Below are 24,644 nucleotides of genomic sequence, written 5' to 3'. Positions count from 1 at the left end.
CAAAAAGCATTGCAATCAGTGACCTATTCAATGACTTCCTGCCTTTAAGGGAAAATCTTACTCTGAAAAGAATTTCCAGAACAATTACAATCATTTATTAAATGATGAACGGCAATTATTTCCCATTTGTCTGCAGCGGTTTACATTACTCACACTTTGACTGTAAATATAGAGATGGTGGGGGCAGGTGGTTCATTAAAACGACCCAGTTAGGATGAAATTCAGTCTACCCCATACCCCATACCACCCTTCGACCTGGAGAGGATGTTTCCACTAGCAGGAAAAACTCGAACCCAAGGGCACAACATCAGGCTAAAGGGACGATCCTTTAAAACAGAGATGAGGAGGACTTTCTTCAGCCAGAGAGTGGTGAATCTGTGGAAATTGTTGCCGCAGAGGCCATGTCATTGAATGTCTTTAAGACAGAGATAGATAGGTTCTTGATTAATAAGGGGATCAGTGGTCATGGGGCAAAGGCAGGAGAATGGGGATGGGAAAAATATCAGCCATGATTGAATAGTGGAGCAGACTCAATGGGCCGAGTGGCCTAATTCTGCTCCTATGTCTTATGGTCTTATCCTGTCACGCCAACCAACCTGTCATAGTTAGGACAAGCTTTGTTTTCCCAACACAATTAAAAAAAAATTCATTCATGGGATATGGGCACCGCTGGCTGGGCCAGCATTTCATATAGAAATCCCACAGCACAGAAAGAGGCCATTTAGCTCATCGAGTCTGCACCGACTACAACCCCAACCAGGCCCTACCCCCAATCTGTACCCCCAATCCACTCTAATTTATGGAACTACAGTCAATTTAGCACGGCCAATCAACCTAACCTGCACATCTTTGGACTGTGGGAGGAAACTGGAGCACCCAGTTCTTTATTGCAGATCTCTAGTTGCCCTTGGAGGGCAGTTGAAGTCAACCATGTTGTTATAGATCTGGAGTCACATATAGGCCAGCAAATTTCTTTCCTTAAAGGGCATTAGTGAACCAGATGGATTTTTCCAACGATAGTTTCATGGTCATCAGTAGATTTTTAATTCTAAATACTTTTTATTGAATTCAAATTCCACCATCTGCTATGACGGGATTCGAACCCAAGTCCCCAGAAAACTAGTTGAGTTTCTGGATTAATAATCTACCGATAATACCACAAGGCTATCACTTCCCCTACTTTACAAACAGGAAGTCCTTATCATGTACAATCCAACAGATCTCAGAGGGCGTAGTTATAGTTTTACTAGACTAGTAATCCAGAGGGCCAGTTTAATCCCCCAGGGACATGGGTTCAAATCCCACCTTGGCAACTGGTGGAACTGTATTCTCATTATCACTCAATAGTGATAATCACGAAAGTCTCAATTGTCATTAAAAATAACCCATTTGGCTCGGTGGGGAAATCTGCAGTCCTTACCTCGTCAGGTCTACATGTGACTCCAGACCCACATCGATGTGGTTGACTCTTAACTGCCCTCTGAAACGGTTTAGCGAGTCATTCAGTTCAAGGGCATTTGGGAACAATTGCCAACAATCCCACACCCTATGAAAGGCTACCTTTGAAAAATGTTAAAGTACTTCCACTGGCTGTCGTAGCCACCAATGTTGTCTGTATGTGAAGGTGGAGGATGTGGCCATTGGCTGTTCCAGATTCATAGCCAGCCATTCTCAGTGAGTTTGCAATACACTATCACAAAAAGTAATGGTGTTGTACAGTACAAAACTACACCTTAATGGGGAGAACATAGCAATTCTTTAGGAAAATGATTTTTCATTTGACTAGACATCAGAATTGTGGGCAAACAATATATTAGGGAGATATTTCTCTGCCCGCTATTTTAACAGAGGCATTAATCATTTTGAATTATGGGGATGTGACAGTAGACAGGACAAGGGTGAACCGGTGGATGTTGTGTATCTGAACTTCCAAAAGGCTTTTGATAAGGTCCCCACACAAGAGATTAATGAGCAGAATTAAAACTCTTGGTACTGAGGGTAGTGTATTGATGTGGATACAGAACCGGTTGGCAGACAGGAAGCAGAGAGTGGGAATAAATGGGTCCTTTTCAGAGTGGCAGGCAGTGACTAGTGGGGTACCGCAGTGTTCAGTGCTGGGACCCCAACTATTCACAATGTATGTTAATGATTTGGATGAAGGAATTGAATGCAATGTCTCTAAATTGGCAGATGACACTAAGCTGGGTGGCAGTGTGTGCTGTGAGGAGGATTGTAAGAGACTGCAGGGTGACTTGGACAGACTGGCTGAGTAGGCAAATACAATATGATGTGAGCAAAAGTAAGGTTACCCATTTTAGTAGCAAAAACAGGAAGAAAGATTATTATCTGAGTAGTGGCAGTTTAGAAAAAGGGGAAGTGCAACGTGACCAGGGTGTCATGGTGGAACAGTCACTGAAGGTTGGCATGCAGATACAGGAGGGAGTGGGGAAAGCTTATGGCAATGCTGGCCTCCATAGCAAGAGGATTTGAGTATAGGAGTAAGGATGTCTTGCTGCAGTTATACAGGGCCTTACTGAGACCACACCTTGAGTATTTTGTGCAATTCTGATCTCCAAGTCTGAGGAAGAACATTCTTGCTATTTGAAAAGTTCAGTAAAGGTTCACCAGACTGACCCCTGAAATGGCAGGACTGAGAGATTGGATCGACTGGGCTTGTACTCTCTGGAATTTAGAAGAATGAGAAGGGGATCTCATAGAAACATATAAAATCCTGATGGGATTGGACAGGCTAGATGTGGGAAGAATATTCCCGATGTTGAGGAAGTTCAGATCTAGGGCTCACAGTCTAAAAATAAGGGGTAAGCCACTCAGGACTGAGGTGAGGAAGAACTTCTCCACTCAGAGTTGTGAACCTGTGGAATTCTCTACACAAATTGTTGGGGCCAGTTCGTTCGATACGTTCAAGAGGGAGCTGGGCGTGGCCCTTGCAGCGAAAGGGATCAAGGGGTATGGGGAGAAAGTGGGAGTGGGGTAATGAAAGTGGATGATCAGCCTTGATCATATTGGTGCAGGCTCGAAGGGTCGAATGGCCTATTTCTGCATCCATTTTCTATACAGGGAAATCCCTTGACTAATATAACAGAAATGCGTCCACCAATATTGGCAGCAACAATAAGTTGTTTGCAGTGCTGAACGTACTAGGAGGCCGAGTCATTGAGCTGATACTCTGCTGCCCTTTCAAAGCAAGCCTGAACTCCTGAATCAGTCCACAGTTTCTTCACCACATCCACCAGCTCCTTGGGCATGGTCCCCTCTTCAATGGAATCCGCAAGATTGAACAGCTGTCTCCCAGCCTCCTAGCAACATCAATGAGAGGAAAACAGTCATTAGGAAATTGGAGATAACTGATCATCATATCAGAGCCAAACCTAACCAAATTTTATCTTACAGAGGCCTATAAAAATAATGAGGGGCACGGATCAGTTAGATAGTCAAGATCTCTTTCCAAAGGCTGGGGAGTCTAAAACTAGAGGGCATAGGTACAAGGTGAGAGGGGAGAGATACTAAAAAGTCCAGAGGGGATATTTTTCACACAGAGGGCCAGCTGTAATAGTAGAGTCGGGTACAATTTTGTCTTTTAAAAAGCATTTCAGCATTTACATGGGTAAGATGGGTATAGAGGGATATGAGCCAAATGCAGGCAATTAGGACTAGCTTAGCGATTTTTTAAAAAGAGCAGCATAGACAAGTTGGGCTGACGGGCCTGTTTCCATGCTGTAATGACATAGTGGTTAGCATTGCTGCCTCACAGCGCCAGGAACACAGGTTCGATTCTGGCCTAAGATCACTGTCTGCGTCGAGTTTGCACGTTCTCTCCGTGTCTGCATGGATTTCCTCCAGGTACTCTGGTTTCCTCCCACAGCCCAAAGATGTGGGTTAGGTTGATTTGCTATGCTAAATTGCCTCTCAATGTCAGGGGGATTCGCAGGATAAATACGTGGGGTGATGTGGAAAGGGCCTGGGTGGGATTGTTATCGGTGTAGGCTTGATAGGCCGAATGGCCTCCTTCTAAACTTCAGTAATCCTATTCTATAGCAGCAACACTCTGCAATTGTATAGCATCTTTAAATACTTTCTGACAAATATTGTTTTGTTAAAAATAACGAACTGTTCTTTCCCACTTGCATCAAAGCATTTGTAAGCTCAAAGAGCCTCTATAAAACGTTGAACCAGGATATGTGCTTACCGCATTTGCTGCATCTCCATAATCAATTCCAATAGTGGACATGGCTCGAATAATAGCCAGGATAGATTGGAGAATGTTGCCATTGATGACGGATATAAAGGCCAAACACTCTTCTTTTGTGTAACCATCTTGATGAATGATTCTATAAGAAAAGCCAATATGCTGTGTGAATCACTGAATAAAAATGTGCTTGTCTCGTGATTCATGCTTTATACTTGCCGCCCCAAATTTAATGAGCTCTGATTGATTCTGTCCACTGGTGTTCTGTGCAATATTATCATTGCTGTCCCATGGGCAATACTCAACAAGGTGTACAAAGACAGAAAATGCTGGAAAATCTCAGCAGGTCTGACAGCATCTGTGGCGAGAGAACAGAGCCAACATTGCGAGGACCATTTTCTGTGGAGAGGTTGGATCTATTCTCTTGCCACAGATGCTGTCAGATCTGCAGAGATTATCCAGCATTTTCCGTTTTTGTTTCAGATTCCAGCATCTGCAGTATTTTGCTTTTAACCCAACAGGTGTGCCTGAACAATGATGGGGATGATATTGTAATTAGTTTGGGGACCCTCCATTAAAACAATTAGCAATCTGCTTCCATGCTGGCAGTCTGTTTTTATTGTCCCTTCCATACTTATAAGAACATAGAAATAGGAGCAGGAGTATGCCTTTGAGCCTGCTCCACCATTCAATGAGATCATGACTGATCATCCACCTTGAGTCCATTCCCTTTTCCTTTTCTCATCTCCCTCGATTCCCCAGTGTTCAAAAATCCATTGAATTCAACCTTGAACATAATCACCGTGGCTGGTTTTATAAGCGTGGCCCAACGTTCAGTTCAACGGACGGAATCTTCCATTTATTACAGCAGGATTCTCCAGTCCCATTGCAGTGCACGGAAATCTGGCTGAATACCAAATTCTCCAGCCTCGCTTGCAGCGGCAGCGGGGCCTGAACAGCCCAATGACCGAACACAACCAGATTCCCAGGATAGAAATCTCCATTGGCCTTGGGCGTGATTTCACGATCTTGCCCTAGTGAGGCCGTAAAATCCCACCCACTGTGTTTACAACTAGCTCAAAAGAAACTTGATTTGTATTGAAGGCAATTTCCACTCGGCATAGTAGGGGTTTGGCAGCACAGTGGTTAGCACTGCTATTTCACAACTCCAGGGACCTGGTTTCGAATCCCGACTCTGGTCACTGTCTGTGTGGAGTTTGCACATTCTCCCCGTGTCTTCATGGGATTCCTCTGGGTGCTCCAAAGATGTGCGGGCTAGGTTGATTGGCCATTCAAAATTGCCCCTTAGTGTCCCGAGATGCAGAGGTTAGAGGGATTAGTGGGTGGATATGGGGATAGGACCTGGGTGGATTATGGTTGGTGCAGACTCGATGGGCCAAATGGCCTCTTTCCGCACTGTAGGATTCTATGATTCACTCAAAACTCCACAATCCTTTGCACTGGTTATATCAATAGCAAGCAAACTGCACTGGAAAATAACAGTGCAACCAAGCAGAAACTCCAAGCTGCTGATTATAATCCTTATTGGATAAATACATTGAATTTTATCCTTCCCATCAACAAGAAGTCTACAAGTAATATAAATCTGACTGGATACTCTAGCATTTTTTTTTTGTTAGTTTAGTTTGTTTATTAGTGTCACAAGTAGGTTGACATGAACAGTTACTGTGAAAATCCCCTCGTTGCCACACTCCGGCACCTGTTCGGGTACGCACAGAGAGAATTTAGCACAGCCAATGCACCTAACCAGGACTGTGAGAGGAAACTGGAACACCCAAAGGAAACCCATTCAGACACAGGGAGAAAGTGCAGATTTCGCACAGACAGTGACCCAAGCCAAGAATCGAACCCGGGTTCCTGGTGCTGTGAGGCAATAGTGCTAACCACTGTGCCACCGTGCTGCCCTAAATGTTGGGAAGAAAATCTATTCTGAGAAATTAGTTTATTTCTGTATTGGCCACAGCTTTAACATTTTGAACAAATTTTTACTTCTTTTGTAAAGATACTGTTAAAAGTTATTTTAGTTCATGCTGATTTGAGGTTGTATTCAAAGATAGATAATACATATTCCAGGAAATGAACAAGAGATGTAAATCATCATATCTAAAAATTAACATTTCAAATAAATTTAACAACAAAAACTATGATTCATCCAGGTGCAAAATGTCCCCTATTCATGGAAGGAGCTTTTGCATTCTTAGAATCCCTACAATGCAGAAAAGGCCATTTGGCCTCACTGACTCTCTGACAGAGTATCTTACCCAAGCCCTCTCCCTCTAACCTCACACATTTACCACAGCTAAGCTGCAACTTAGCCTGGCCAATCCACTTGGGTGCTCTGGTTTCCTCCCACAGCCAGAGGAAACCCACACAGACATGGGGACAGTCAGCTGAGGCTGCAGTTGAACCCGGATCCCTGGAACTGAGAGGTGGCAGTGCTAACCACTGTGCTACCGTGCCACCCTATTCACTGCGAAGGAATTACCTACTCACATTGTGCTACTGTCAGATTTTTTTTATATGCATGTGTTAAGATATAACATGGGATGACAAGATTTTTATTTATAGAGAAGTTTCATATATAATGTTGTTAGCTGAGGATTGGTTGGTTCCTCTTTCTCTATAGTTAAACCTCAGTGACATCAAGCTGTATGAGACAGTATGTAAGTGTGAATTTGTAATCTGGGTTTTGTACTGGTGGGAGGAAGTGAGCAAGTACAGTTTGACCTTGAAATACAATAAGAGACAAACTTGTTGTAATATAGATGGTTGCAGTGACTGCAGCGAGTGACCATAAATGATACATATATATGTGACTTGAAGTGCCTGAGAGTTATTTTAACACTGGAATATAGTTCTATGACTAATAGGATTACTTCAGTGAATTGGTTAATCTTTTGTCTCAACTGAAATAAAACATAAGTGCAGGAGAAATCAAAACTTACTTCATCTGTTTTACGATCGTGCTTTTTCCTGACTCACCAGCACCTGAAACATTGAAAAGCAACAGTTACCACAAAAGGAGGATGTACCATAGAAAGGGTGTATACACTCCACAGAGTATAAGAGCATAAACAGGAGTCAGAGATGGAGAGCTGTTTGCTGCAGTGAGTTTGGCACTGACCTTTCACTGCTGAATCCAGCCCTTAAGAATGTGCCGAAGTCTCTCTGTGGACTGCAATGTCCAACAGGAAATGAAGTGAAATGAATGCACTGTCCATGTTGCATAAAATATAGAATGGGCTGGTGGAAATGGACAAAAACAAGTACCCTCCAACACCGACAAAACATGAGGTAGCCCTCCACACAAATGGGGCAGCATGGTAGCACAGTGGTTAGCACTGTTACCTCGCAATGCCAAGACCCATGTTCGATTCCCGGCTTGGGTCGCTGTCCGTGTGGAGATTGCACATTTCATCCCGTGTCTGCGTGGGTTTTCTCTGGGTGCTCTGGGTTTCCTCCCATACTCCAAAAATGTGCAGGTTAGATGGATTGGCCATGGTAATGTGCAGGGTTACGCAGATAGGGCTGATGGGGGGTGGGACTGGGCAAGATGTTCTTTCAAAGAATCGATGCAGACTTGACGGGCCAAAGGGCCTTCTTCTGCATTGTAGGGATTTGCTCCAGTTTCCTCCCACAGTCCAAAGATGTGGTTAGGTGGATTGGCCATGATAAATTGTCCCTTTGTGTCAGGAGGAATAGCTACGTTATGAAGCTGGGCTAGCGCTTAATATAAAAAAGGATAGCAAGAGTTTTTATAAATATATAAAAAGGAAGAGGCTGGCTAGGGTGAACGTTGGTCCTTTAGAGGATGAGAAAGGGGAGCTAGTGGTAGGGGATGGGGGTATGGCTAAGGTATTGAATAACTTTTTTGTTTCTGTCTTCACGGAGGAGGACGTGAATAATTTGCCGGGTGTTAGCGATGGAAAGGTGGTAGGACTGGAGGGTCTTAATGACATTACTGTTACTAGAGAGGTGGTGCTCGACAGACTGGAGGGGCTGATTGTGGACAAGTCCCCAGGACCGGATGGAATGCATCCGAGGGTTCTGAAAGAAATGGCGGAGGTTATAGTGGATGCCTTGGTGGTTATTTTCCAGACGTCGCTGGATTCCGGGGAAGTGCCGGAAGATTGGAAAACGGCTAATGTTACGCCGTTGTTTAAGAAGGGTGCCAGGCAAAAGGCGGGGAATTATAGGCCGGTTAGTTTAATGTCTGTGGTAGGTAAAATGTTAGAATCCGTCATTAAGGAGGAAATTGCGAGGCATCTTGAAGGGAATTGCTTGATAGGGCAGACGCAACACGGTTTCATTAAAGGGAAGTCGTGTCTGACAAATTTACTGGAGTTCTATGAGGATGTGTCTAGGGCAGTGGATAGAGGAGAGCCGGTGGATGTGGTCTTTCTGGATTTTCAGAAGGCGTTTGACAAGGTACCTCACAAGAGGTTATTGCAGAAGGTCAGGGGACATGGAGTTGGGGGTAGGGTGTTAGCGTGGATAGAGGATTGGTTGTCAAATAGGAGGCAGAGAGTGGGGGTCAATGGGTGCTATTCGGATTGGCGGTTGGTGACTAGTGGGGTGCCCCAGGGGTCGGTGCTGGGGCCTCAGCTATTTACCATTTATATAGATGATCTGGAGGAGGGAACCGAGTGCAGGGTGTCGAAATTTGCTGATGACACCAAGATTGGGGGAAAGGCAAATTGTGCGGAGGGTGTGGAGAGTCTGCAGAAGGATCTAGATAGGCTGGGCGAATGGGCCAGGAAATGGCAAATGGAATTTAATGTTGGCAAGTGTGAGGTGGTCCACTTTGGTAGGAAGAATGGTAGGAAGGACTATTACTTACGTGGCGAAAAACTGCAGCAGGCGACGGTGCAGAGGGACCTCGGGGTCCTTGTGCATGAGTCGCAAAAACCCAGCTTGCAGGTGCAGCAGGTGGTCAGGAAGGCGAATGGGATGCTGGCCTTCATAGCGAGGGGGATTGAATATAAAAGTAGGGAGGTCTTGCTGCAGCTGTATAGGGCATTGGTGAGGCCGCAGCTGGAGTACTGTGTGCAGTTTTGGGCGCCGCACCTGCGCAAGGATATTTTGGCCCTGGAGGGAGTGCAGAGGAGGTTTACTAGGCTGATACTGGAGTTGAGGGGATTGAGCTATGAGGAGAGGCTGAATAAACTAGGCTTGTACTCGTTAGAGTTTAGAAGAATGAGGGGAGATCTCATTGAGACGTATAAGATGATGAATGGGATGGATAGGATAGAGGTGGAGAGACTCTTCCCGCTCAAAAAAGACAGTAGGACTAGGGGGCACAGCCTCAAGATAAAGGGGAGGCGGTTTAGAACGGAGTTGAGGAGGAACTTCTTCACTCAAAGGGTGGTGAATCTCTGGAATTCTCTGCCCGTTGAAGTGGTGGAGGCTGCCTCGCTAAATATTTTTAAGAAGCGGGTTGATGGGTTCTTGATAAGAGAGGGGATTAAGGGTTATGGGGAGAGGGCGGGAAAGTGGAACTGAGCCACGACAGATCAGCCATGATCTTATTGAATGGCGGGGCAGGCTCGAAGGGCTAGATGGCCTACTCCTGCTCCTATTTCTTATGTTCTTATGTTCTTATGTTCTTAAACGCATGAGGTTAGGGTCCATTTACAGGTATATCGCGCTTGAGGCGAAGGGGATCCAAGGGTATGGGGGGGAAGGGGGGATCCAAGGGTATGGGGGGGAAGGTGGGATCCTAGGCTCTGGTCTGCTCTTGTAATTGCAGAATTTATACGGCTAGTCCAGTTCAGTTCCTGGACAACGATAACCTCAGAATGTAGATGGTGGCAGATCCAGCGATGGCAATGCCATTGAACGTCAAGGGGTGACATTGTGGTCAGTGCAGACTCAATGAGCTGAATGGCCTCCTTCTGCACTGTAGGGATTCTGTGAACTACCAAGACAGTCTATCAACAATCTTCCCTCCCAAGGACAATTATACAACAGAACAATCTATAAAGGAATCAGTCATAGTCCCATTGCTTGAAATCTTCAAGACTCATCTTTAGTTTGCTTTCATTTATAAAATTTACATCATCAAGAGTACCATTTCAGCAGCCGTGCCTGGCTTAGCTGGTGCTACCCATTCACCAGAAAGTAACATTTATAACATGGCCCAGAAGTATTGGCAATGACCATCTCCAACAAAAGAAAATCTAACGTCACCCCTTGACATTCAATGGCATTGCCATCGCTGGATCCACCACTATTAACATTCTGAGGTTATCACTGTCCAGGAACTGAACTGGACTAGCCATATAAATACTGCAACTAAAGAGGCTAGGATCCCACCCTCCTCCCATACCCTTGCATCCCCTTCGCCTCAAGCTCTATATACCTAAATTTTTTTTAAACTTTATTCCAACCCAATCAAGTCAAGTTAAATACAATTCGGAGTCCCAACAAGTTGGGACATTCCCGATCCAAGCTGACAAGACAGGGCTCTCACCACCTGTCTTGGGCTTGATCTACATGATCCAAGCTGATTGGAGTCAGTGTAGCTCCTCCTCCAAGGCGTGATCTAATTTGCATCTTAGCCAAAAGGCCTAGAAAACACTGTCTAGGCCCCAAGTTATGGAATTCCCTCCCTAATTTTTTCATCTCTCTATACCTCTCCTTTCCTTTAAGGTTCTCCTTAAAAGCTATCTTTTGTCTGTTTTAATCTCATGTTATTCATGTCAAATTCTACTCCTGTGAAGCATCTTGAGATGTTTTGCTATTATAAACACTAACAGGTCAGTGTTGTTCCATGGAATCCCTACGGTGCAGAAGGAAGCCATTTGGCCCATCAAGTCTGCATCAACTCTCTAAAAGAGCAGCTTACCCAACCCCCAGCCCTATCCCCTGTAACCTTGAACATTACCATGGCTAATCCCCTGAACATCCACATCTTTGGGCTTTGGGCATCTTTGGGCAAATTTACCGTGGCCAGTCCACTTAATCTGCACACCTTTGGACACTGAAGGGCAATTTTGCATGACCAATCTACCAAACCTGCACATCTTTGGAGTGTGGCAGGAAACCAGACCACCCAGAGGAAACCCATGTGGACATGAGGAGAACATGCAAACTCCGCACAGACATTCACCTGAGGCTGGAACTGAATCTGGATCCCTGGCACTGTGAAGCAGCCATGCTAACCACTGTGCCACCCGTGAGATATATAAAAATAATAAATTCTATGGGAGAAAAAGGTTGGCATTTATTTCATTGTTTTAACAACCTTGGCACACCATTGACTGTTATGCATTTAAGGGAGTACTTTTTGAAGTGTAGTCACTGCTGTAATGTAGAAACTGGAGCAGTCAAGTTGTACACAGCAAGGTCCCAAAATACAATACTGAACCCTCTGTGTAAATGATTTTGTAGAGAAGATAAAGCCAGGAAATTACATCAAGCTAAACTAGGTAAAGAAGAGGGTCAACTAGTGACAAAACATTCTAAAACGGTCATTAAGAATGTCTTTACCTTATTCTGTGATAAATAGTGGGGTAGGTGAGTTGGACCTCAGTGTCCCAACTTCTGAATTCAGAACTATTAAAAGTCTAAGTGCTGAGGCATCTCCTCAAAACCTACTCCGCAGGCAGGAAACACATCTTCATTCAGTCTGCTCACTCCACTCTCTAGAGGTTGACAAGCAATGAGCTCACCCCAGACTGCAGGTCACATGACCCATTGCCTTAAAGGGGCAATGTCCCAACATACATAACAGGAATAGGGCGAGATTCTGGGCCCCATTCTCTGTGGGGGCATTCCCTACAGGGCACTAGGTCTCTACCAGCTGAAGATGTTGGGCACAGGGTTCAGTAGGCCCTGTGGACTCTGTGCACTTGGAACAAGGGGGAAAGCTCAGGCTGAAGAAGTAAGCAGAGCCAAGGGGGCAAGGATGTGGGCTGAAGAAGGCAGGACCAGAAACCTTGTGAAGAAAGAGGGAGGGAGAGCAGAGTTGCAGCAAGCAGCTGGAGCAGAAGCCTGAGGCTGATGAGTCTCAGCGTTGAGGAGTCTAGGCCATAAACATGGGAGACCAAGACCTCTGACATGAGTTTGGACAATCTCAATCCATGGGCCTACAGGACAAAATTGTTCCTAATTCTTAACACTAAGATGGTGTAGTCTTATATTATGTTATTGTGGTAGATGAAAGGGAGCTTTGTGTTAGAGCTAAACTAAACTGTGGATGACTGCTGACACTGCAATGGGAAGAGTTCCAGTCCCAGTCAACCACATTGCTCACTGTTATGGACAAATGTTTGTAACATGCAAATGCTGCACAGTATGTTGTGAAAATATGTGATTAATATACAGAGAACAAAGAAAAGTACAGCATAGGAACAGGCCCTTCGGCTCTCCAAGCTTGTGCCAATCATGATGCCCTAATGATAAAAAAACCTTCTTCCTTTACTTGGTCCATATTCCTCTATTGCCTCCCTATTCATGTACCCATCCAGATGCCTCTTAAATGTTGCTAATAAGCTCGCTTCTACCACCTTCTCCAGTAGCGCGATCCAGGCATCCATTATTCTCTGCATAAAATTTCCCCCCCCACATCTCCCTCAAACTTTCCCCTTCTCACCTTGAGCCTGTGCGCCCCCTTGTAATTGACACTTCCACCCTGCGAAGAAAGCCTTTGACTATCTACCCTGCTTATGCCTTTCATAATCCTGTAGATCTCTATTAGGTCTTCCCTCAGCCTTTGTCTTTTCAATGAAAACAAACCTAGTTTATTAACCTCTCCTCATAGTCAAAGCCCTCGCAACACCCTGGTGAACATTCTTTTACACCCTCTCCAAAGCCTCCATGTCCTTCTGGTAGTATGGTGACCAGAACTGCATGCAATACTCCAAATGCGGCCTAACCAAGGTTTATATAGTTGCAACATGCTTTCCCAACATCTGTACACAATGCTCTGGTTGATGAAAGCAAAAATGCTACATGCCTTCTTAATCACCTTGGCCACCTGTGTTGCCATTTTTAGGGAACTGTGGATCTGCACACTCAGATCTCTCTGTATGTTAAAGTCCCTAAGGGTTCTGCCATTTATAATATAATTCATATCTAAATTTGATCCTCCAAGATGCATCACCTTGCATTTGTCCGGATTAAACTCCATCTGCCATTTCTGTGTCCAAATCTCCAGCCTATCTATATCCTGTTATATCCTGTGACAATCCCCAGCACTATCAGCAACTTCATCAGCCTTTGTATCATCCGCAAAGTTACTAATCAGACCACCCACATTTTCCTTCAGATTATTTATACATACGACAAACAACAGAGGTCCCAGCACTGCTCCATGCGGAACATCATGAGCTACAGATCTCCACTCTGAAAAACACCCTCCCGCCGCTACTCTCTGTCTTCTATATCCAAGCCAGTTCTGTATCCATCCAGCCAGCCCACCCTGAATTCAATGAGTTTTTGTACTAGTCTGTCATGTACAACCTTGTGAAATGCCTTATTAATATGTATTGTATTTTTCTCCCATTCAATTGTAGAAGCTCAAGCTCCCCTGGTATTGGAGCAAATACAGTTAAAAAAAAATTCCTTAGACCAAGTGGCGAACATAAACGCTCCATCTAAACTTTTAACAGCTGAGGTTTGGCTAGCGACGGTGCCAAACTTCCAGAGCTGTTTTGAGATTTCAGTTTCATTAGACAGCTGGAGAATGCAAAATTGAAAGGAACACGTCCCAACAAAAATATGCAACACACAGCTTTTTAAAAAAAATCCTTTCGGCCCTGTTTCTCCCCTCTCTTTACTGCAACTATTACCATTTGATGGGCAGCTCCTGGAGCTCTATCTATGGTGATCTATGATCAGCCACTTGGTGACAGAACAGAGCAGAATTTCCAGGCTCTTTTTCCAAGTTTCCCTCCTTTCCTGTGGTAAGAGCGCAATAGTTGGAGATAGAAATGTATCTGCGCATTAACTAAGAAAATGGTGAATTCAGTCGGGTGAAATTCCTCAGATTTTTTTATTGATAAAGTGGTTAATTCCTTTCACATAAAAGAACGCCCTTAAATCTCACTGGTCACTGTGGTTTCCCCCAACAGAAATCAGTTCCAGTGAGAGTGGAGAATTTCACCAAATTGAACACTGAATGGGGAACCATAGAATCATTGTGCAGAAGAGGCCATTCAGCCCATCAAGTCTGCACCTGACAAAGTATCTTACCCAGGTCCTCTCCTTTGCCCCTTCTCTGTAACTCCACATATTTTCCATAGCTACTTCATCTAAGCCTCGCATCTTGGGACACTAAGGGGCAATTTAGCATGACCAGTCCACCTAACCTGCACATCCTTGGGAGGAAATCGGAGTACCCAGAGGAAACCCATGCAGACACGGGGAGAACATGCAGACTCCACACAGATAATCATCCAAGACTGGAATTGAACTCAGTTCCTGGTACTGTGAGGCAGCAGTACTAACCATTGTGCCACCGCACTGGCCCAAGACATTTTGGTTTAATTTACAAATACCTACTTTTTTTTGAAAAGTCTACAGTTTATCAAATTACCCTGTGTGAGAGTCCCTTTGACATGTTTTAAATCCCTCATGATTAATTAGCTGCTTGCATGGGACTGGAACTCTTTCTGGAGTGTTTTGCGTTTGTTGGCGATCTTGGGGCAGATGACCAAAAGCTTGGTCAAAGAGGTAGGTAGAGTCATAGAGTGATAGATGTCTACAGCATGAAAACAGTCCCTTCAGGCCAACTTGTCCATGCCACCCAGTTTTTACCATTCAGTTAGTGCCATTTGTCCGCATTTAGCCCATATCCCTCTATACCCATTTTACCCATGTAACTGTCTAAATGCTTTTTAAAAGACAAAATTGTGCCTGCCTCTATTACTGACTCTGGCAGCTCTTTCCAGACACTCATCACCCTCTGAGTGAAAAAATTGTCCCTCTGGAACCTTTTGTGTCTTTCCCCTCTCACCTAAACCTATGCCCTCTAGTTTTAGACTCCCCTACCTTTGGGAAAAGATGTTGACTATCTACCTTATCTGTGCCCCTCGTCTTTTTATAGACCTCTGTAAGATCATTCCTAAGCCTTCTATGCTCCAGGGAAAAAATGTCCCAGCTTCTCCTTATAACTCAAATTATCAAGTTCTGGCAGCATCCTAGTAAATCTTTTCTGCATTTTTTCTAGTCTAATTATATCCTTTCTATAATAAGGTGACCAGAAGTGTAACCAGTATTCCAAGCGTGACCTTGTACAACTTCAACAAGACATGCCAACCCGTGTATTCAATGTTCTGACCAATGAAACCAAGCATGCCGAATGCCGCCTTCACCAATCTGTCCAACTGTGACTCCACTACATCTGCCATTCATCAGCTCACTGGCCCACTTGATCAAGATCCCATTGCAATCCTAGATAACCTTCTTCACTTATCCACCATGTCACCAATCTTGGTGCCATCTGCAAACTTACTAACAATAAATTCTCATCCAAATCATTAATATAAATGACAAATAATAGTGGACGCAGCACCAATCACTGAAGCACATCACTGGTCACAGGCCTCCAGTTTGAAAAACAATCTCCTACAATCACCTTCTGTCTTCTGTAATCAAGCCAATTTTGTATCAATTTGGCTATGTCACCCTGTATCCTGTGAGATTTAACCTTGTGCAACAACTTACTATGTGATATCTTGTCAAAGGCTTTGCTAAAGTCGATGTAGACAACACCAACTGCACGGCCCTCATCTACCTTCTTGGTTACGCCTTCAAAAAACTCAATCAAATTTGTGAGACGTGATTTTCCACTCACAAAACCATGTTGACTGTCCATAATCAGTCCTTGCATCTCTAAATGCCTGTAGATCATGTCTTTCACAATAGCTTCCAACAACTTACCCACTGTAGTTCCAGGCTTTTCCCTGCAGTTCTTTATGAACAAAGGCACAACATTCGCCACCCTCCAATCTTCAGGCACCTCACTATGACTATAGTCACTTGTGACTATCGATGATTCAAATATTAATGGGCTGACGAATGGCAGACGGAGTTTAATTTAGATTAAAAGCGAGATGATGCATTTTGGTAGATCAAACCAGGGCAGGACTTATTCAGTTAATGGTAGGGCATTGGGGAGAGTTACAGAACAAAGAGATCTAAGGGTACAGGTTCATAGCTCCTTGAAAGTGAAGGCACAGGTAGACAGAATGGTGAAGAAGGCATTCAGCATTCTTGGTTTCATTGGTCAGAACATTGAATACAGGAGTTAGAATGTCTTGTACAAGACATTGGTAAGGCCACACTTGGAATACTGTGTACAGTTCTGGTCACCCTATCATAGGAAGGATATTCTTAAACTAGAAAGAGTGCAGACATGATTTACTAGGACGCTACCGGGACTTGATGGATTGAGTTATAAGGAGAGGCTAGATAGACTGGGACTTTTTTCTCTAGAGCGTAGGAGGCTTAGGGGTGAATTACAGCGGTCTATAAAATAATGAGGGGCATTGATCAGCTAGATAGTCAATATCTTTTCCCAAAGTTAGGAGGCTCTAAAACTAGAAGGCATAAAGTGAGAGGGGAAAGATACAAAAGAGTCCAAAGGTGCAATTTTTTCACACAGAGAACGTTGAGTGTCTGGAAAGAGATGCCAGAGGCAGTAGTAGAAGCAGCCACAATTTTGTCTTTTAAAAAGCATTTAAGAACATAAGAACATAAGAACATAAGAAATAGGAGCAGGAGTAGGCCATCTGGCCCTTCGAGCCTGCCCCGCCATTCAATAAGATCATGGCTGATCCGTCGTGGCTCAGTTCCACTTTCCCGCCCTCTCCCCATAACCCTTAATCCCCTCTCTTATCAAAAACCCATCAACCCGCTTCTTAAAAATATTTAGCGAGGCAGCCTCCACCACTTCAACGGGCAGAGAATTCCAGAGATTCACCACCCTTTGAGTGAAGAAGTTCCTCCTCAACTCCGTTCTGAACTGCCCCCCCTTTATCTTGAGGCTGTGCCCCCTAGTCCTACTGTCTTTTTTGAGCGGGAAGAGTCTTTCCACCTCTATCCTATCCATCCCATTCATCATCTTATACGTCTCAATGAGATCTCCCCTCATTCTTCTAAACTCTAACGAGTACAAGCCTAGTTTATTCAGCCTCTCCTCATAGCTCAACCCCCTCAACTCCGGTATCAGCCTAGTAAACCTCCTCTGCACTCCCTCCAAGGCCAAAATATCCTTGCGCAGGTGCGGCGCCCAAAACTGCACACAGTACTCCAGCTGCGGCCTCACCAATGCCCTATACAGCTGCAGCAAGACCTCCCTACTTTTATATTCAATCCCCCTCGCTATGAAGGCCAGCATCCCATTCGCCTTCCTGACCACCTGCTGCACCTGCAGGCTGGGTTTTTGCGACTCATGCACAAGGACTCCGAGGTCCCTCTGCACCGTCGCCTGCTGCAGTTTTTCGCCACGTAAGTAATAGTCCTTCCTACCATTCTTCCTACCAAAGTGGACCACCTCACACTTGCCAACATTAAATTCCATTTGCCATTTCCTGGCCCATTCGCCCAGCCTATCTAGATCCTTCTGCAGAGACAGTTACATAAGTAAAATGGGTATAGAGGGTAATGCGGGCAATTGGGTCTAGCTTCGGAGTTAAAAAAGGAGCGGCACAGACAAGTTGGGCCAAAGGGTCTGTTTCCATGCTGCAAACCTCTATGACTATGACTCTGTAAATGACAAATAACAATGAACCCAGCCTGAGGCATAACACTGGTCACAGGACTCCAATTTGAAAAACATCCCTCTGCAACCACCCCCTGTCTTCTGTTGTCAAGCAAATTTTGCATCCAATTGACTATCTCACCCTGGATCCCATGAGATTTTGCTTAATCTTACCATATTGCAGTACTGAGGAACATCCTAAAGGAGGATATCAAGAGTGCTTTAGTAAGAGAATTCTGGAACACTGGGCCTGGCAGTGATTGAGTGATTAAAATTGGGAAGTTCAAGCGGCCAGAATTGGATTTGCACAGATATTTCAGAGGGTTGTTGGGCTGGAGAAGATAATGTGATATGGAAGGATGAGGTCATGGGTGAATTGAAAGATTGAAAGTAAACTTTAGTTTACGATTCAGTTGTAAAGTGGAGTGTCAGATTATCAAGATATATCACTATCATTAGGGCTGCATTCCTGTGTTCTTTGATGAGAGCTGTGTATAAATTTACTGTTTTACTATAAATATTTATTACGCTGTGTGTCTTATGTTAATAAAGAAATGTTTTCCAGTTCTTGCGCACCAACGGCTGTTTTGTCTTTCAATTCCTCATCAACCAGATCCTCCAACACCCTGAACCCTTTGTAATTTTGGGCTGTTATATATTCCGGTGCGGCACAGGATTACACAGGATTAACATAAAGCATGGAAATAGCCCATTTGCTCAGTACTGGTGATTCTGCTTTTTGTAAATCTCCTTCCATCCCAATAAGTGAGTATTACATTACTTACTTATCCCCCTATTTATCCCACTTTTACATCATTAATATCTAAGACCCATCCCCAGTTGAATAAGTAGAATGATGAATAGTGGCATGAGTGGCACGGTGGCCCAGTGGTTAGCTGTCCTGCTTCACAGCATCAGGGACCCTGGTTTAATTCCCCACTCGGGTGACTGTCTGTGTGGAGCCTGCACGTTCTTCCTGCGTCTACATGGTTTTCTTCCAGGCGCTCCAGTTTCCACCCACAGTCTGAGAGACGTGCTGGTTAGTGCATTGGCCATGCTAAATTCTCTCTCAGTGTACCCGAACAGGCACCGGAATGTGGTGATTAGGGCATTTTCACAGTAACTTCATTGCAGTGTTAATGGAAGCCTACTTGTGACACCAATAAATAAGGTAAAAGAAATTTGAGAAAGGTTGTAACGCATGGTGTCTGATCACAGGATGAGAAGCTCGTAATGTTAATGTCTTATTAATTACATTTTTGAGGTTTAATGGGAATTCCATTGGTAAAGGTTAATGACAATCACATAATCACCATAATGACAATCATAAGTAGGTGATGAGTATTTGCCCGCCTATAAATGGGGATAGCTGGGACATTTGGTGGGGGGGGGGCGGGGTGGCAGGGTTGCAGTGGATAGTGAACCAAGTCAATAAAACTCTCCAACAAAGATAGCTGTCTCAGTTTTAACTTCACCAGTAGATGCAGATCCAGAAAACACACTGTGCATAGTTACAGAATTCCTACAGTTCAGAAGGAGGCCAATCAGCCCATTAAGTCTGCACCAACCCTCTGACCAGGCATCTTTCCACCATCGCCCTACCCCTGTAACCCCACACATTTACCCCTCTATTCCGCCTAACCTCCACATCTTTGGACATTAAGTGACAATTTAGCATGGCGAATCCACCTAAGCTGCACATTTTTTTTAAAAGTTTATTTATTAGTCACAAGTAAGGCTTCCATTAACACTGCAATAAAGTTACTGTGAAATTCCCCTCGTCACCACCCTCCAGCGCCTAACCACCACATCTTTCAGACTGTGGGAAGAAACCAAAGTGCCCGGAGGAAACCCATGCAAACATTGGAAGAACATACAAACTCCACACAGACAGTGACCCAAGCTGTGAATCAAACCTGAGTCCCTGGCACTGTGAGGCAACAGTGCTAACCACTGTGCCACCATGCTGCCCATTCTTTGAAGTGTTGGAGATAACCGGAGCACACAGAGGAAACCCACACAGATACGGGGAGATCATGCAAATTCCACATAGACGGAGCACCCAGGTCAGAATTGGACCCGGGTCTCTGGCACTGTGAGGCAGCAGTGCTAACCACTGTGCCACCATGCCACCCACTCTTTGGAGTGTGGGAGGAAACCGGGACACCTGGAGGAAAGCCACACAGACATGGGGAGAACATGCAAACTCACATAGACAGGCACCCAAGGCTGGGACTTGAACCTGGGTCCCTGATGCAGCGTAGCAGCAATGCTAACCACTGCGCCACCATGATTAGCACCGTGATAATTCTGCTTGACCAGGAACGCTGAACCATCTTTGCAAACTACGTTGTGTAGTTTACTTTTTGGCACCTATGCTTTAATCTAAAATCCTTGCCCTTCAAATTAATTACATCTCCTTGACATTAACAGGAATTTGTTTGTGTCTGAATTCTTATGCAGAGCCAAAGATTTTTATTACTGCTCATGTCAATGTCAGTCTATTTGTTCTTGACATATAATGTGTCAAATTCTGATTTATGTGCATTGTGTTGGGTTCTGTTACCATTTAAACTGTTCAGTAGAGTGTATACAGTGAGCAAACTGGCCTCCGAACATGCAGATATTTCTATGATCTTAAACAGGAAATTATTCCTAACCTGAGAAATGACTTGGTGATTTTAGAAATTTTTAAATTTCCTTCCTTGGGATATGAGCATCATTGACAAGGTGGGCATTTTTTACCCATTATTAACTGCCCTTGAGAAGGAACTGAGTAACCTTCGTGAATGCTGCAACGGTGGGTACGTTTGGAATTTTTTTATTCATATGTGGGACATGGGTGTCGCTTGCTGGGCCATCATTTATTGCCCATCTCTAGTCACCCTTGAACTGAGTGGCTTGCTACACCATTTCAGGAGGTAGTTCAGTGTCAACCATATTGCTGTGGCTCTGGCCATCACATCCATGTGTATTGTTGTTTCAAAATTCCCATGGAAACAGTAATCCATTTGCAATAAACACGACAAATTAAGAAGAATGCCACCCAAACATCCCATAACACTAACAGTGATTTTGAAGGTTTAATTAACTGTCTTCCCTCCCACTCTAATTATATCATTTTGGTTGCGACTGTGGACCCGCCTAGTTACAGATCTGCATGTTTCTACTAGGCATTAGACTGGAATGATAGCAGTCAAGTCTTGAAACCAAATCAGTCGATGGATCACTGTTGGTGGGGACAGTCCAAAGGTGGTCCAGTTGGCGAGATGATCAGTCACAGAATGCGACAATGGCGCAATGGTTAGCACTGCTGCCTCACAGTGCCAGGGACCTGGGTTCGATTCCTGGTTTGGGTCACTATCTGTGTGGAGTTTGCACATTCTCCCCATGTCTGCATGGGTTTCCTCCGGGTACTCCAGTTTCCTACCACAGTCCAAAAATGTGTGGGTTAGGTTGATTGGCCGTGCTAAATTAACCCTTCGTGATAGAGGGATGCCAGAGGGTTTAGTAGGGTGAATTGTGGGGATGATTGGGATTGTTGTCAGTGCAGGCTCGATGGACCGAATGCCCTCCGCCTGCATTGCAGAGATTCTATGAGAAGGGATTCTGTTCCTGATTCTTGGTGGTCCCAATCAGGAAATGTCTGCTTTCTTTAACAACATGGGGAAGTGGATTTGAAGACAAACTCCAAATTGGGCATGCAAAATCCTTCGCTAGGGCTTATGTAGATCCCTGCCGCATTTGCTGATTAAATGTTTACTCTGATTCTGAGCTGCCAGGTTAAGCTCTTCATTCCGAGTTGTAATCCTCTTAGTGGATAAGATGCTAATGTCGTGAAGCCACCACTGGCTCTCCAAATGCAGCCCCAGTCAATCCGAAAATTCCCTTGGATATTGCTTCCTGCCTCCCATTGCTTTCAGCTGAGATCAACCTTAATAAAGTGGGACACTTGCGCATTACTAACCCGGCAGGATGATTGTAGGGTCATGTAGAGTGAATCTATTACGCATGTCGATAATACTGTGAGATTACTGGCTTCTCAAGATGTTCAAATGACAATAATGCTTTGCTACACGAAACAAATAAATCCGAAATAATGTATCCTGATGGAATAGTCCATTGTTGCTTTTATCCTTTAGCCATGTGCCCAGGCTCACAACAACAACATGTCATATTTATTTAGCGCCTTTAACATAACAAAATGTCCTAAGGTGCTTCACAGAAGTGTTGTAAAACAAGCGATGTCACTAAGCTAGTAGGAGTTATTTTGTCAGATGACCAAAAACTTAGTTTTAAGAAGGGAAGTTAGGGGAAAGCGAGGGCCTGCTGGTATTATCGCTAGACTATTAATCTAGAAACTCAACTAATGTTCAGGGGACCCGGGATCGAATCCTGCCACAGCAGGCATGGAATTTAACTTCAATAAAAAAATCTGGAATCAAGAATCTTTGATAACCATGAAACCATTGTCGATTTTTGGAAAACCCAACTGGTTCACTAATGTCCTTTAGGGAAGGAAATCTACCAACCTTACCCAGTTGGCCTACATGTAACTCCAGAGCCACAGCAAAGTGGTTGACTCTCAGCTGGTTCTGGCAGCATCTGTAAGGAGAGAAAAGAGCTGACATTTCAAGTCCAGATGATCCGGTAATGGTTAGGATTGCAGAATGGCTGGTACATTGAAGATGGCAGAGATGGTTCAGGAGAAGTCCTCTTTGATGAATGGAGCAGCACGATGGCACAGTGATTAGCACTGCAACCTCACAAGTGCCAGGCACCCAGGTTTGATTCGTGGCTTGGGTCACTGCCTGTGTGGAGTTTGCATGTTCTTCCCATGTGGGTTTCCTCCGAGTGCTCTGGTTTCCTTCTATAGTCCAAAGATGTGCAGGTTAGGTGGATTGACCATGCTAAATTGCCCCTTAGTGTCATGGGGACTAGATAGGGTAAATGCTTGGGGTTATGGAGATAGGGTCTCGTTGGGATTGTAGTTGGCGCAGATGCAATGGCCAAATGGCCTCCTTCTGCATGGTAGGATTCTATGAATCATGTCTAGGAGGTCCAGAAGCTAAGAGCACCAGTGGGCAATCCTACTGCTGATGCCCAGGGGATGATAAAAGCTGGCATGTGTCAAAAATTCATGATGGCTAAAGTATAGAGCATGCAGCAGATGATCATAAATCTAAGCATCAATGAGGACTGTGCTGCACAATTCAGCCTGAACAAACCTGACAACAGAAATGTTAGCTGAATGTGTTGTTTGTCTATCTAATGATGTTGTTTGTGGTAACAGAACTTTCATTGTGGATCCCGGAGCTCTGCCAAGTTCCCGTCAGAAATTATGAGACTTAAGGGCATCGTCTTTATCTCCCAGAAGCCAGCCCATCACCTGACGGCCTTGTGGGAATGAAGGATGCAAAGAGGGCTCTCCCAGGATAAATGAATTGTGATTAGTGCCACGAAACCAGGCACAGGCCTACACAATGGGTTGTGTGTGTTTGTAAGTAAGTTGGATGTTGAGGGAGTAGAATCACCTTATATTGCCAGACTGGTGATGGGGAGCTGTTAATGGCACTTTACGGCTGAGGAATACCACAAGCTTAGGACTCTCCTATTTTGCTTCAGTCTGTCCAATATGAAAGAAATAAAGCTGTTTATTGTGGAATAGAGAGAGTCAGTAACCTCCCTGAGACAATGATGGACAATAGATTGTAAGGTGTTATTGGTATCACAGGCTGCCGGGAAGGAACTAGAGCATGACCGTGACAGCTACGGGAGATTCTGTCAATGCCCTGATATGATGCTTGAGGTTGCCATAACTCAGTGACAGCTTCCTTTCATGAAGCTAAAAGTCTTCAGACATTGCTGCTTAGATGGGATGTTAAGATGAGAGAACTAAATGCTCACGGTGGGCATGACATCCTATTGAGTTGCCCCTGTTTGGCTAACTACCTACCCTCTGCCCTCTATTCCCCTCCTGGCTGGTCCCTCCCGATAGTCCCATTGGCAATAATGCCAGACCACCCATGACAACAATAAATTTTCTATCCATCTCTTGCCTGCCATCAGTTTCCCACGCAACAAATGATCAAACATTTCTTGGAAATCCTGATAAATGATAAGCACTGAATGTCCTTTATCGATCATCAGAATACAATTCTCTGCAATGATGTTTAAGCTTATTCAAATCCTTTATGAAATCTGTGTTGACGGATTCTGATTACCTCACGTGCAAAGCAAAGTACTGCAAACCTGAACCCTGTCGGAAACACTCGACAAGTGCGTCAGCACAGGACAGACAGGTGAACTTTCTGATACAGACTCCACTGTAGCAGAACAGCAAAGCAGATAGCGCAATCGTTAAAAAGACAGTGAGAAATCATACATAACAAATAGACAAAGGATCCTGAATGATATAATAATCTGTCAAATGATGAGTTGGCGTATTAGGATTAAAGTAAGGATGCATAAACAATAAAGTAGGTGGGATTCTTCCAGCTGTCTTTCCTTAACCACCTTCCCACAAAAATACAGGAGACGGAACATTTTTCTAATCACCTCATCCCACTTGATTGTATGGAACAACTTTCTAGATTTCCCAAGACCTCTTCTTACTTTGCTATACACGCACATCCTTTCTTTTGTTAACATAATCATTATTTCAATTTTGTTGATCTGTTGCATTAGTCGACTCATATTTCTCTTGGG

The 24,644-nt window shown here is 44.3% G+C and overlaps 1 protein-coding gene across 2 annotated transcripts in view; it reads right to left on the bottom strand.

Annotated features, from left to right (window-relative positions):
- LOC145356876 (guanine nucleotide-binding protein G(t) subunit alpha-2) overlaps nucleotides 1-24,644 on the bottom strand; it is a 53,171-nt gene that overhangs the window by 16,823 nt on the left and 11,704 nt on the right. The window contains exons 1-4 of one of the 2 annotated variants that reach the window (XM_080209844.1): nucleotides 11,720-11,828; nucleotides 7,174-7,216; nucleotides 4,208-4,349; nucleotides 3,160-3,317 (exon numbers count right to left, since the gene is read on the bottom strand). In XM_080209844.1, the coding sequence (XP_080065970.1) occupies nucleotides 3,160-3,317; nucleotides 4,208-4,349; nucleotides 7,174-7,178 (305 nt within the window). In that variant the 5' untranslated portion in view covers nucleotides 7,179-7,216; nucleotides 11,720-11,828. Of the gene's footprint in view, nucleotides 1-3,159; nucleotides 3,318-4,207; nucleotides 4,350-7,173; nucleotides 7,217-11,719; nucleotides 11,829-24,644 lie in introns of those variants that run through there. The other variant, XM_080209843.1, reaches the window with a different exon arrangement.

The sequence above is a fragment of the Carcharhinus amblyrhynchos genome, chromosome 22 (genome assembly GCF_965287045.1).
Source record: "Carcharhinus amblyrhynchos chromosome 22, sCarAmb.v2.hapA, whole genome shotgun sequence".
In the NCBI taxonomy this organism is placed as follows: Eukaryota; Metazoa; Chordata; class Chondrichthyes; order Carcharhiniformes; family Carcharhinidae; genus Carcharhinus; species Carcharhinus amblyrhynchos.
The sequence above is the reverse complement of the archived record's forward strand: the minus strand, read 5'-3'. Positions and strand labels throughout refer to the sequence as shown.